Source organism: Lissotriton helveticus, chromosome 5_1 (assembly GCF_964261635.1).
Source record: "Lissotriton helveticus chromosome 5_1, aLisHel1.1, whole genome shotgun sequence".
NCBI classification, from domain to species: Eukaryota; Metazoa; Chordata; class Amphibia; order Caudata; family Salamandridae; genus Lissotriton; species Lissotriton helveticus.
Window position 1 is genome coordinate 650,838,264 of NC_136065.1, and position 13,491 is coordinate 650,851,754.

At 44.6% G+C, this 13,491-nt stretch overlaps 1 protein-coding gene across 2 annotated transcripts in view; it reads left to right on the top strand.

The window, feature by feature from the left end:
* Positions 1 to 13,491, top strand: part of NFKB2 (nuclear factor kappa B subunit 2) — a 192,656-nt gene that overhangs the window by 49,472 nt on the left and 129,693 nt on the right. Inside the window, exon 3 of one of the 2 annotated variants that reach the window (XM_078643046.1) lies at positions 837 to 935. In XM_078643046.1, the coding sequence (XP_078499172.1) occupies positions 912 to 935 (24 nt within the window). In that variant the 5' untranslated portion in view covers positions 837 to 911. Of the gene's footprint in view, positions 1 to 478; positions 936 to 13,491 lie in introns of those variants that run through there. The other variant, XM_078643047.1, reaches the window with a different exon arrangement.

Consider the following 13,491-nt stretch of genomic DNA (forward strand, 5'->3'; position numbering starts at 1 on the left):
TACATCTTGTTGTTATATGCATGCAAGTTTAAATGCGCGTTTACTTTTACCAAGCTTCTTAATTACCAAGTGCTATTTTAAAGTAAGCCTTTTAGTTTTGCAGGTTACTTTTTAAGCTTGAACATTGACGACATTATAGTTGTTGCCAAAGCATGCGGGTGGAACTCTGCACCTTATTTTCTCCTTTTTCCTTAACTTCCTTTGATTTTTTAATCTGATACATTCTTCCTGTTTGTTTTGTTTTTGCTCTCTCCATTATTTTTGCCTTCCTTCTTTACGTCCATTTTACTGTTGCTTGCCCTCTCTCCCACTTCTTTTGATGCACGTGTGCGTGACGAGCGTAACCAACGAAAGAAAGACACTTCCTCTGAGTGTCAAGTGGTTCGCGTAGCGCACTACCCCGTCTGTCCCTGCAGCCACACACCCACATTTCGCATGAACTGTACTCCCCTCTCCGACGGACTCATTGGTTGGCCCAGGGAGGTCACGTGGCTCTGACGTCATTTCCAGCACACAGCTGGTGTTTTAGGGACTTTCCAGCGCTGCTCCAACTTTCCTGCGCATGGCTTCTGCCCCTCTTCGTGACTTTTGGTGGGATTTCGGCCTCGCCTTTTCCTCTCAGAAGAGCCTAGAGTTTTTTTTTCCTTGAGGGAAACCTCCGATAGGTCGGGGTTTCCCCTGAGCTCAGCGGCCGAGTCCGAGAGAGGCTGTCAGTCTGCACATACCCTCCTGACGCACACAAAGGGGTGCTGCAAGCCCGACAGCTGCAGGGGTGCTTGGACAACGAAGGAATGGATCTGGATCGCTGTCACAACTGAGCCTTTTTTTCTCCCCAGGGGACCGGTGACGTCAAACTGTGGATTTAAAGACTGGGATTTATTTCATCTACCTCTTCACTTTACTTCCTGGAAATGGATTGCCAGTATGAACCAGAAGTAAGTTATCCTTCATAGTTCTACTTTTTCTATATATTTTTTTATCTCCAGGTCACAGTGACCAGTATGTTTTCAACCTTAGTGTGTTTGTCAAAACCTGTGCTTTCCTTCATGTCTTAGCTTAGTTTCAGTGTGTCCACTGCTTTAGTGCGACTAGAAAAAATGGGTTTGTGACGGACAGCTGCAAGAAAGAGCATTTTGGACTTGGCCTAAGAGTCCTGAAATGAAGTGAGTGGCCATTGTATCTAGAGGCGTGCCCAAATAAGCGTTGACAGAATTCTGCTTGTTGGCTGGGCCATCGGAGAAGATACGGTGGCCACTCAAGCACCATTTGATTTACTATGTCTGTAAAGTTCTTACTTGTTGAAACTATTTTGTATACAATTTTGCTTTAGTTTGCGTGTGTCTCTCCCTCACTCTCTCCCTCACTCACACACACTCTCCCTCACTCACACACACTCTCCCTCACTCACACTCTCTCTCCCTCACTCACACTCTCTCTCCCTCACTCACACTCTCTCTCACTCACTCACACACATACACGTGTTACCATCCATGTGGGGACTATGTGTGAACACCTGCCTTGTGGGGACTAACCTTTACCAATCACATTGAACAGTTTGGCGAGGAGAGGTGCCAGGGTTTGGCAGAAGGCCTTATAAATGGAGGCCAGGAAGCCATCCAGGTCCAACCACATATACACACCATGCAAATCTAAAAAATAATGGTAACAATAGTAATAATTACAAACAGTGGTAGCAAATTCGAACCACAGGGCTATCTTGTTTGATCAAACACACAAAAGGTGATTGGAGGAATGCTTGCTTTAAGCCTAACCACTGGCAATCACTCGGAATATGATGTACCGCCCTAAGTGGCAAGGATATGCCCAGACCTAGGTTCCCCTGCTCATTGTTCCACTGGAACCAAGCAACACATGACTGACGACCCCTATTTAGGGCGACGCCAGTCTTGGTTTGCTTGTGCTTTGATTTAGGGAGGACATGGTCTGGTTGCTTGGGCTGGACTGTTCGTATGGAGCAGGGTCAAGGATGATTTGCATATATCTGGTTCCAAACTGAGGTGGTGTGTTGAGCGAAAGAATGATGGTTTGGAATGCTACCCTGACCGACTGCCTGTGGTTAGACTTCTTGCAAGCATTCCGCCCATCATCTTGAGTTTGTTCTATCCCGTTTGATCTTGGTCTCCACTTGTTTTTGCTTCGCACTGTTATGACATTATGTACACTTATGCACACATAGACATGTTAACACACTCGCCCGCACCCCATTTTCCAAGCCCAACTACCAAAAGATAACCATGCAACTGATCCGGCAAAGCAGATGGTTCTCTGAAAATGGTACTAAGCCCTTCTGCGAAAACAGTGCTGGGAAGAGGGTTTAAGATTGACCCAAGAAAACACTTTTTTTTGCAATGGCCAATAGTGCACACTATCAACTCAAATTACTATGGGTCACCAGACAACTAATTCCTGATCAGCATCAGAAGTTGGTAGTTCTGAAGACTATTCTCTCCTTAAAGTCCATGTAGGCCCACCTCCGGTCAGTGCTGCTCGTCTGGGGTTGTAAGAAACTCAACCACATGACAGTAGTCCTAACATCATTTCAGTGTCTCTCCATAGGTGCTCGAGCACAGTATAAAACAGCCTGCGTCACTCACAAAGCCCTTCACGCTCCACTCCCTCTCACTTCATTGTGAAACTGAACATCTCTGGTGGCCAACGTGGATCTAGAAACGTTACATTTGTTTCTCTTGAGTCTCCTAGACTACAAGAGAAAGGTATATGAAGCAATTCCATTGAGTTTGCACCACAAAAATCTAAAACTAACTCCCTCCAGATCTCTGTCCGTCCTTGTGACTAGTAACTTTCAAAACAGAACTCAAAATCCTCCTGTTCCTCAGTCTTTAACCGTATCTGAGGTGCTGACCATGATTTGTTTTAAATCTGGATCTTCTCTTTATATTTATTAAAATGTTGTAGATTTAGTCCAAGTCTTTTGGTTTGATGCTGCCTGTTTTGTACAGCGCTTTAATTGCAAGTTCATGATGGAGATAATTTATAGATGAGGTACACATTTACACTGTTTCAGTATAGAGCGTACTTTTCATTCTGTTCGTCCAGACCATATTTAGCAGCTGGTTTGGGGTTTATTCTCTCGTTAGACTGTGGATCCAATGGAAAATAAAACTTTTGATATGAAAGTACATCTCCTGAATCGCCATGATGCACTTCAAAATGTATAATGTAAATAACTGAAGAATGGGTTCAGGTTTTTTTTCCCATTCAATTCCGACTTTTGTTTTTACGAATGGGTTACACTTTTAATTTGTAAAAGATTGCTTTTGTTATAATGTACGTATGGGCACTTGGGTGAATTCATAAACCTAGCTGGTGTGCAGCGCAGCACTTGTACATTGATTGGGCCACAGCCCATGAGTTCCCTTTCAAAAGCATTTGCAAATTGGCCAGTTGAAAAGTAGCTTCCGGTTGTTATGTGATGTGTAGGTATTTGCCAACCATGAACCCTGGGCACATTGGCAGATTCTTCCTATTTCGATTTGCTTTAATAACATACAGTGCTTACAAAACTGCAGTATGAAGCGCTAATTGAAAACAATGTATTATTACGACTATCATTTCCCAAGATAACTCAGCGAGGGAAACACGTGACAGAGGATATGTACAACCTTCACTTACAGGTTTGAAGCCTAAGGTGGCAGACTAGTCTGTTCATCCTTCCAAGGCTGATAAATTTAGCACCACTGAGTTGGGAATGAAAGAACGAATTCAATGGAGGAGTGGACCTGAGAAGTCCATGTGAACACATGCCTCAGAATGATAATGTCAAGCTGTCTTAGCTGTAGCAAGATAGATGACTTTTGGTTCACAGGAGGGAATGAACTTGGAAGTTCGCAACTTCACGTTAATGGTTTGCTAACAACATCTTGCGGTCATTCGGAAAGCTTCCCTGGGAATGCATTCCGCCCATTGCTTACCATTGGATTTGTAGTGTGTAACTCTTGCTTTCTATATGCTGGCTCTATTTGCATTAGGCCATCCAGCTAGAGTTCGTCCCTTTCGTTGCACAAACCTTATTTACTATATTCTTCCACCAGTCTTGGATTTCTGTAAACAGACCTTTAAATCTTGTTCTCAGCTTGTCACATTTGCTGTGCTTTCAGAGCAGAGGTCAACTGTCAAGCTGTGTCTTCCAGGGAGCTTGGCGTTCACTTTTCTGTCTGTGACTTCAAAGTGCGAGGATTTATGTGACAATCATGCTGGTTACTTGGGGTATGCTGGAGGACGGCTGTTGTTTGGCTGTGTTTGTTTTTCTGGCACACGACTAAATTCATTTGAACTGTGGAGATATTTCACAATATATCAGAATTTGAAAAGCTCAAATGAAGAATTTCTCTTGGTAATTGTGGAGAGTGGTGGAAACATATTTTAATATGATCAAAATAAATTCATGCATTAGATGATGACATTTCATCACATTCTAGTTTGTGCACTGTATACTTTTCTCACTAAAACTGTATGCCTGAACACATGTAATGGTCCTTTCAATTGAAGATGTGTTGTCTGGAATGGCAGTGAGCTACCACACCAGGCATACTTCATTCTACCCCACTGCAGTCTACTCTGCACCACTCAACACTATGCCACTCCACACTGCATCAGTAAACTCTATTCTGCACCACTCCAATCTACACTTCATTTGACACCTCTATACTCTACATCACTCTACTCTATGCCAATGCACTCTACCCCACACAATTCTACTATGCACCACTGCACTATTCGCCACTGCACTGCATACTACTCCGCTCTGCAGCAATGCACTCTACTCTGTACCACTCCACTCTATGCCAGTCCACTCTAATCTTCTCTGCACTGTACGCCACTCTACTATACCATGCATCCACTCCACTCTACTATGAAACATCTTCTCTATGCCACTCCACGTCACTGCACTCTGCTCTGCACCACTGCACTCTACACCGAGTCACACTGTACCACTTTACTCTAAACCAATGCACTCTAAGCCTACCTACTCTACGCCACTGCACTCAATGCCACTATATTCTACAACACTTTACACCACTGCACTATACACTACTGCATTCTATGCCACTCTACTCCACGCCACTGTACTCAACCATGCACCACTCCACTCTACTTTGAAACAGTCTAATCTACGCCACTCTACTCTGTGCCATTGCACTCTACTCTGCGCCACTGCACTTTACTCTGTGGCACTGCACTCTACGCCAATGCACTCTACACCCCTTTACTCAAAACCAATGCACTGTTTGCCACTGCACTCTACACCAGTCTACTGTGCACCACTCCACCCAACTATACTCTACTCTGCAACACTTTACACCACTCCACTCCACTCTGTTGTACTCCTCACCACTGCACTCTACACCACTCCAATCTGCACCGCTGTACTCAGCCACACTGGAATCTATGCCACTGCACTCTCCGCCAATGCATTCTCTGTACCACTCCACTCTATGCCACTCTAATTTACTCTGCACTCTATGCTACTCTACTGTATGCAACTGTACTCTACCGTGCACCACTCCACTGTACTCTGCACTTTCCTCTGCTCCACTGCACTCTACGCCAATGCAATCTACACCACTTTACATAAAACCAATGCACTCTATGCCAGTCTACACCACTGCACTATACTCTCCTGTGCAACCCTTTACACTACTGCACCATGACATTGTACTCTACATCACTGCACTCTACGCCCCTCTATTCTGCACTGCACCACTGTACTCTACGCCACTGCACTCTACGCCACTCTATTCTGCACCAATGTATGCCACTCCACTCCAATGCACTCTATGCAACTCTCATATACACCACTTCACTCTGCGACAATCTACTCTACACCACTATACTCTACCCTCCAACACTTTACACCACTGCACTCCTTGCCATTGTACTCTAAGTCACTGTACTCTATTCCACTCTATTCTACAATGCACCCCATCACCTACCCCACTGCTCTCTACACCACTCTACTCTCCACCAAACTATGCCCCTCTACTCTACGCCACTGCACTCTACCCTGCACCATTCCACTCTAGGCCACTCTACTCTGCATCACTACACTGTCTGCCACTGCACTCTACTCTGCACCACTCTTCGTCAATGCACTGTATGCCACTAAACTACACACTACGCCACTCTACTCTGCATCGCTCCACTCTAGGACTATCCACTCTAGACCACCATCGTCTAGTCTGCACTACTGCATTCTACATTACTGCACTAGATTCTGAAACAATCTACTCTATGCCTCTTCACTCTTCCTCACTCTATTACTCTCTGCACCAATCCACTCTGCCATTCCACTATACACCACTGCAATCTACCCTGCATCGCTCCACGTCACTCAATTCTATGCTGCTGCACTCTACGCCACTGCACTCTTTGCCTGTCTACTCTGTATCACTGCACTGTACTCCACTATACTATACTCTGCAACACTACTCTATGCCACTGCACTCTACACCTCTCTACTCTACACCATTACACTCTACATCACTTTACCCTGCACTACTCAGTGCCACTGCATTCTGCAACAATGCACTCTACAACACTCTACTCTGCACTCTCAGCAACTGAACTCTATGCCACTCTACTCTGCGCCACTGCACTCTACTCTACACCACTCTACACCGATGCACCCAACACCACTCTATTGTGCCCCACTGCGTTCTGATACTGCACTCTGCGCCACTTCACTCCACACCTCTCTACTCTGCAAAAAATTACTCTATGCCTGTTCACACTACCACACTCTACTATGCGCCACTGCACGCTTAACCACTGGACTGTTCACCACTGCACTCTACACCACTCTAGTCTAGGCCACACCTTTCTGCACCACCCCACTCCATGCCACTGCACTCTACTGCACAACTTTATGCCACTCCACTCTATCCTGTACCTCTACACTAGACACCACCTCACTTTACTCTAAAACAATCTACTCTACAATACTGCACTATGCCACTGCACCACTCCACGCCACTGTACTCTAATGCCACTGCTCTACATGGTTCTAGACTCTACCCTACATCACACCACTCTGAAATAATGCACTCTACCCCATTGCACTCTACGCTAAGCCACTCTGCACCACTCTACTCTGTCATTGCGCTCTGCCACTCTACTTTAAACCACTGCTCTCTACGCCAATGCACTCAACGCTACTTTACTCAAAACCAGTGCACTTTATGACAACTACTCTGCACCACTGCACTCTGTGCCACAATACTCTACGCCCGGGCACACTATTCCACTCTACACCATTGAGCTCTACATCACTGCACTCTGTCACTCAATTCTACTCTGCATCACTTTACTCTAAGCCACTGCTACTGCACTATACTACTAACTACACCACTCCACTCTGACACTCTATACACCACTTAACTCTACAAATCTCTACTCGACTGTCATTCCACTCTCCTACATTACTCCACTATATGCCTCTCCACTCCACAACAATATACTCTCCTCTACACCACTCTAGTCTACTGTACAACACTCCACTCTACGTAACACCCTCTACGCCACTCCACTCTGTTCCACACCACTCTCCTACACTCTGCTCAACGCCACTCTACGACACTCTGCTCCCCCACAACACTCTGTAACACCACAATTCACTCCACTTTACGCCACTCCACTCTACTTCACCCCACTAACTTTTAACCTTTCTGAACAGCAGTCACATTGGTGTACAATATAGCTAAAACATATTGGAAAAGCCAATAGCTCTTGCATGGGTGATACCTATTGGTCTTGCCAATGCTTGTCTAGCCTCTTCTGGTTGGAGGCAGGAGTCTGTTCATCAAAAACATCACAACCCTACTGAGTGGGACCCATCTTTGCCATTTTGCAGATATGGCTTTAATTCCTGGCTAGTTCTGCAAGTGCCTCGTCTAGCAGGAGTGCATATCAAAGCAAAGAGAGCAGGTTTAAGCTTTCATTTTACCTTCACTAGAGCTCCTTCATGTTGAGGTTAAGGTGGACGTACTGACTTTGTGATTTTTAAATTCTTGATGAGTTATTTGCTCTTTACAAGTATTTATGGTCAGAGCAGCCTAAAATATGTAGTTGGCCTATGGGCACCTTAGGTTGCAGCAGATAGTACGTGAGGTTTTTGAGTTTACAAAGTCATTTGCGATGAATAATGTAAAAGCAATAGTCTTTGTTTTTGCATATCTTGTTCTTCATGTTTGACTAGACCTGTTCTCTTGTTCAGGAATGATCACCAGAGATCACCACTCACAAAAATTCTAAGAATGTTGTTTTACTTTTCTAAATAGGATTGTCAATGACATTTTGCAGGCCTTGTCCACCATGGGCTTGCCTCTCTAGAACAAGTGACCTCCAGTAACTTTAACCTGGTGACTTGAGTTGCAGCTGTTTTGGTGACTTACGGCAGCCTCTGATCTCTTAACTATTGTAGTCATCTTTCTAAACTTGCACAGTTTTTCAAAGGCATAAGATCGACAACTCGTAGTATTGTTATTTGTCTGTTCTTATTAAATAAGGCATCTTCTTCCCAGTCAGTTTTACTAATCCTCCATCGGATGTGCACGTCTGTCCACAATTTAGATGTCATTAGGTTCTTTTGTTATTACTTAAATCAAAGGGGATTATTGCTGTCTTTGTTTGGAGGAAGGCCTTTACCATAGCTATCCCTAGGAGCGAGTATTTTAGTTGTGTCCTGCACTCCAAAATGTTTTTCTGAGCCTGGTCTTATCTCCTTCGTCCTCTTGTCCTTTTACTCAGTTGCTCCCTCTGGCCATACATGCCTGTGCTATTGTGGGAGCAAGAGGGTACCCCAAAGTTGAGACACTCCATATTTTACCTCAATCCGATTTCTCACAGTTTACTGGATAAGAGACAGTGGTACCCTCAATTTCATGAGGCATTATGATCACGCATTATGGCACTTCCCAAAACACCAGAATCAAGCACAATACAGTTTATTAATAACTTAAGATGGAGCGAGCCAAACCAGTAACTGAGTTCTAGATCAATGAAAAGTTAAAGGGGTTTATCACAAAATAAAAAAATAAGTGGTAGAGTCAATGCCACGAAGGTGATCAAATTCAGAATATGTAAAAATGTGAAATTATTTTAAGTCTCAGTGGGCAGCAAAATCAGAAAAGAATCATGCAGCATCCCTAATAGAATAGGAAACTCTTTGGTTCTCCCCCAAAAAAGGAGTACTTAATACATAACTCTTGCATAATAAATTAGAACTGTTGCATCATTTCTTCAGCATATCAGAGCACAAGAAAAATACACATTGCCTTAACACCTAAGCACCACATGAATAATTATTCAGTACCCTCTATGGTAGTGCCATCCGGAAATGTTCGAATAAAGCAAGATACATCAACAATGTTTTATGTGACTGAATGGGTTTCAGTGAAGAAACAGAAAACATGGTAACAAGTTACAGCTGAACTAGAGAATGTTCATCATGAACGGAACAAGAATAACAGTGGAAATATTTTAATGCATTTCAGATTTACTTTGTGCTGCAGAGCTTGTTAGGAGAGGATGTGTGCAGGGGGGAATCATCGAGTGAGTGACAGAGATGACATCCATCTTGATCAAGATTATGTTTTGAACAGAAATGTTGCGAAGTTGTCATATACTTACAAAACACACTTTTACACATAAAATACTTGCTTCAAAAACAGTTCTAATAAATCAGTCTATACATATGGAGTCAAGTCTAAAATTGAATTTTTCTCACTGTTAATAATGCCAAAAAATATAAATCCATAACATTATCTTTCAAATCCCCATCTGATTATTCTGTAATCACTTATAATAATTAATAAGAATTCATTAATCAGGAAATTATATAACATTGTATCACTTTCTGCTTCTTTATGGTATTCTCCTCCCAGGGACATCTTAAGAATTTGGTGGGCCCTTGGCCAAACGTATTTTGGGGGCCCCTTTTCAGAACAGTTTTGAATTTGTGATCCAATTTCATCTCTTTCTTTCCCTCTTTGACCAGGTTACTGACAGTGCCCAGGAATACTAGTCCAAATTGTAATATTCAGGGATAGCTACATGTGTTTTCAATATTGTAACACAGCAGCAGCTCACTAATATTACTGCAAATAATCTCTGTGATACCCTCCCATTTCTCATATGTGAAATCCAGTTTTGATCTAAAAGAAACTTTTTTATGGATTTTGCATGAAATATAAACACATTTCTCTGTAAAATGTCTGTAATAGACTCTCGCGCATAACCCACATTAAAATTAAAGGAAAACAGTATCTTAAACAACAATCTGTTTGAGAATTATTCAAACAGAGCTGGCTCTAACAGGGGGCCCCCTGAAAGGCTGCGGCCCTGGGCCACAGCCCACTTTGCCCATGCCTTAAAATGTCTCTGCCTCCACCATCTTAATCTGGTTATAAATACGAATTTTAACATTCTCTGTTTCACTTATTTCCTTTCCCTGTTAATGGTTTTCTTTCACCCTTACCTCTACAATTTTTAAGCAACATCCCAAAAATGTTAACAAAAGACACAGAACAATTGCACAAATCATTATAATAATGACAAGAGTTAAAATCCGTCGCAAAGTTCTCCTTCCAGATTATCAATCCATTCAGCAGCTTTGCTAAACACTTCCATATCTCACTAACCCAGGAACCTTAAAACCTCCCACACAAGATGCTCTTCTAAAGCTTGAAGTTAATGTGATGTTAGTAACATTGTTTATATCTGGTTTAATAACCCTGCTGTTGTCAGGTATGAAGGTGCAGCATTCCTTAACCTTTAATACCCTGCAAACCGCTGTTGAACGGGCCTATCGATTCCCTGGCGGGAAGCTGAGACCGGGTGCCCCCCCGAGACCCATTATTGCCAAACTCTTCTACTTTAGGGATAGGGACACTATCCTTCGGGCTTCTCGGGAGAGCGGCCCTGTGAAATTTGAAAACACCACGGCGAACTTCTATCCCGACTTTACTCCACAGGTTCAGCGGCAGAGAATGGGGTTTCGAGGAGTGAAGCGAAGGCTGCGCGATTTGGACCGTAAGTACGCCATGTTGTTTCCAGCCAGACTACGGATCGAATATGAGGAACGAACGTTTTTCTTTGATCGTCCGGACAGTGTCAGTGACTGGCTTGATTCCTTGCCAAAAAGAGATGATCGAACTGAGCACCCCGGTGGCGCCGACGGTGGCTCGCCGGAGCAGGAGTGACATTATGGTTCCCGACGTCTGAACTTTCCGCCTGTTTGTCAGCTGAATGCGGATAATTGTTCCTTTGTTCTATTTTGGATCGGCCCGAGGGTGGCCGGGGCGAAAGGGGACTCCTCCTCCTCCTGGGTTCTTTGTTTTATGATTGGGCGACAGGCACACTGCAAGTTGGGGTGGCTTTTGAGTCGTACGCAGGGGTGCAGGGTGGGGGGCGTTGTAACGGGTTCAAGTTGGGGGGTGGTGGGGGGTGTTTGTGTATTTATTTTTTTGTTCACAAGGCATCGTATTGTTTTTTGTCCATTTCAATCATTGGGTCCTGTGAGGGGTGTGCTCTGTTTCTTTCACGGGGATGGGGGGTAGTGAGTTGAGACTGCTGTCCTGGAATGTCAGCGGTTTGGGAGACAGGATAAAACGAGGGGTTGTGCTGCAGTTCCTTAGACGTCATTCCCCCGATATTTTTCTTTTACAAGAAACGCATTTAATTGGTAACGCCTGCCAGGCTATGAATAGACGTGGATACCGACTTGTCGCTCACTCTGGATTCACTTCCGGCTCCAGAGGAGTGGGTATCCTCATCCGGTCCTCTCTCCCCTTTGAAATTGATGATGTAATACTCGACGACAGGGGGTGCTATGCTGCGCTCACCGGTAGATGGGAGGGTAGGACGCTTTCCATACTCACAATGTATGTCCCTCCGGGCCTGCAGACCGACTTTTGCTGACCTTTGGCGGCTCCTATTGGGTCTTCCTGAGGGGCTTCTGATCCTGGGCGGAGACTTTAACTCCGTGGTCTCTGGCACTTTGGACCGCCACCCTCCTAGGGATTTGGCTAGGTCTCAATTGTGGCTGGCTGACCTGCTGGAAACTTTTGGCCTTATAGACAGTTGGAGGTTGATGCACCCTACGCAGCTACAATATACCTTTCACTCGGGGGGCCCATGGTAGTCTTTCCAGGTTAGATTACTTCTTAATGCCAGCAGCACAATTACCCTCCATCAAAGAGATCCGTCAGCTTCCCAGGGGCATTTCTGATCATTCTGCCCTGTGGCTCTGTGTTGAGGCTGGGGTGGGCGGCGAGGGTAGAGTGGCTCCTATAAATCCCTGGTATCTTCGCAATCCTAAAACCAGCTCTGCACTGCTGAAATCCATTGACCATTACTTCGATGAAAATGAGGAATCTGTTTCTTCCTCTGTTTCACTGTGGGAGGCCTTCAAGACTGTCATTCGTGGACATTCTTTATCTTTAATTGCTGCTTCCAAGAAGGCTAAATGTGAGGAACTTGTACGTATCGAAACGGAAATAACTGTGCTTGAGAGTGATCTTGAAGGTGATGTTACTCGTTCTAAATTGCATTCCCTCAGTTTGAAACAAGCTGATTATAGGGCCCTTGTGACTGACGCAGCGAAAGCAATGAATAGAGAGCAACAGGGTAGGATATATGACTTGGGCGACAAGGTTGGTAAACTGATTGCCTGGCTTGACAAGAAAGAGAGAGTGAATTGTGTCGTCCCTGTGATTAAAAGGCCGGATGGTGAGTGTGTTACTGTCCCAGCTGGTATTGTTGAGTGCTTTGTTGACCATTTCCGAACCGTATACGCCTCGGTTAGTGACAAGGACGAGGAGGATTCCCAATTGTTGTTGCGAGACATAGCATTACCTCGCCTTTCTGATGATGATAGAGACTTACTGGATGCACCTTTTACTATAGATGAAGTCGCTGTTGCCATACGCTCACTTCGTTCTGGCAAGGCAATGGGTCCTAATGGTCTGCCCATAGAACTATATAAGCTACGACCCGACAAAATGGTGCCCTACTTGAGGAGTATGTTCCTTGAGGCTTTCGATTCTGGTTCCCTCCCCGTTGATCAGCGACTAGCTACTATCGTTGTAATCCACAAGGAGGGTAAGCCGCGCGATCGCTGCGCCTCGTATCGGCCCATTTCGCTACTGAATGCCGAACCCAAAATACTGGCAAAATTGCTAGCTAATCGGTTGATTACGGTGATTAGTGACTTGATCCACCCGGATCAATCCGGCTTCATTCCACATTGGAATACCGCCCTTAATCTTCGGAGACTTCACGGAGTTCTCGCGAGAGCTTGGACTCTTACGGACCCAGCCATTTTAGCCTCCTTGGACGCCACTATGGCTTTTGACACTATAGAATGGCCCTACCTTTGGGCGGCTCTCTCCAAATTCGGGTTTGGTTCGACATTCATCGCCTGGGTGAAGCTTCTTTATGAAAAGCCCCTCG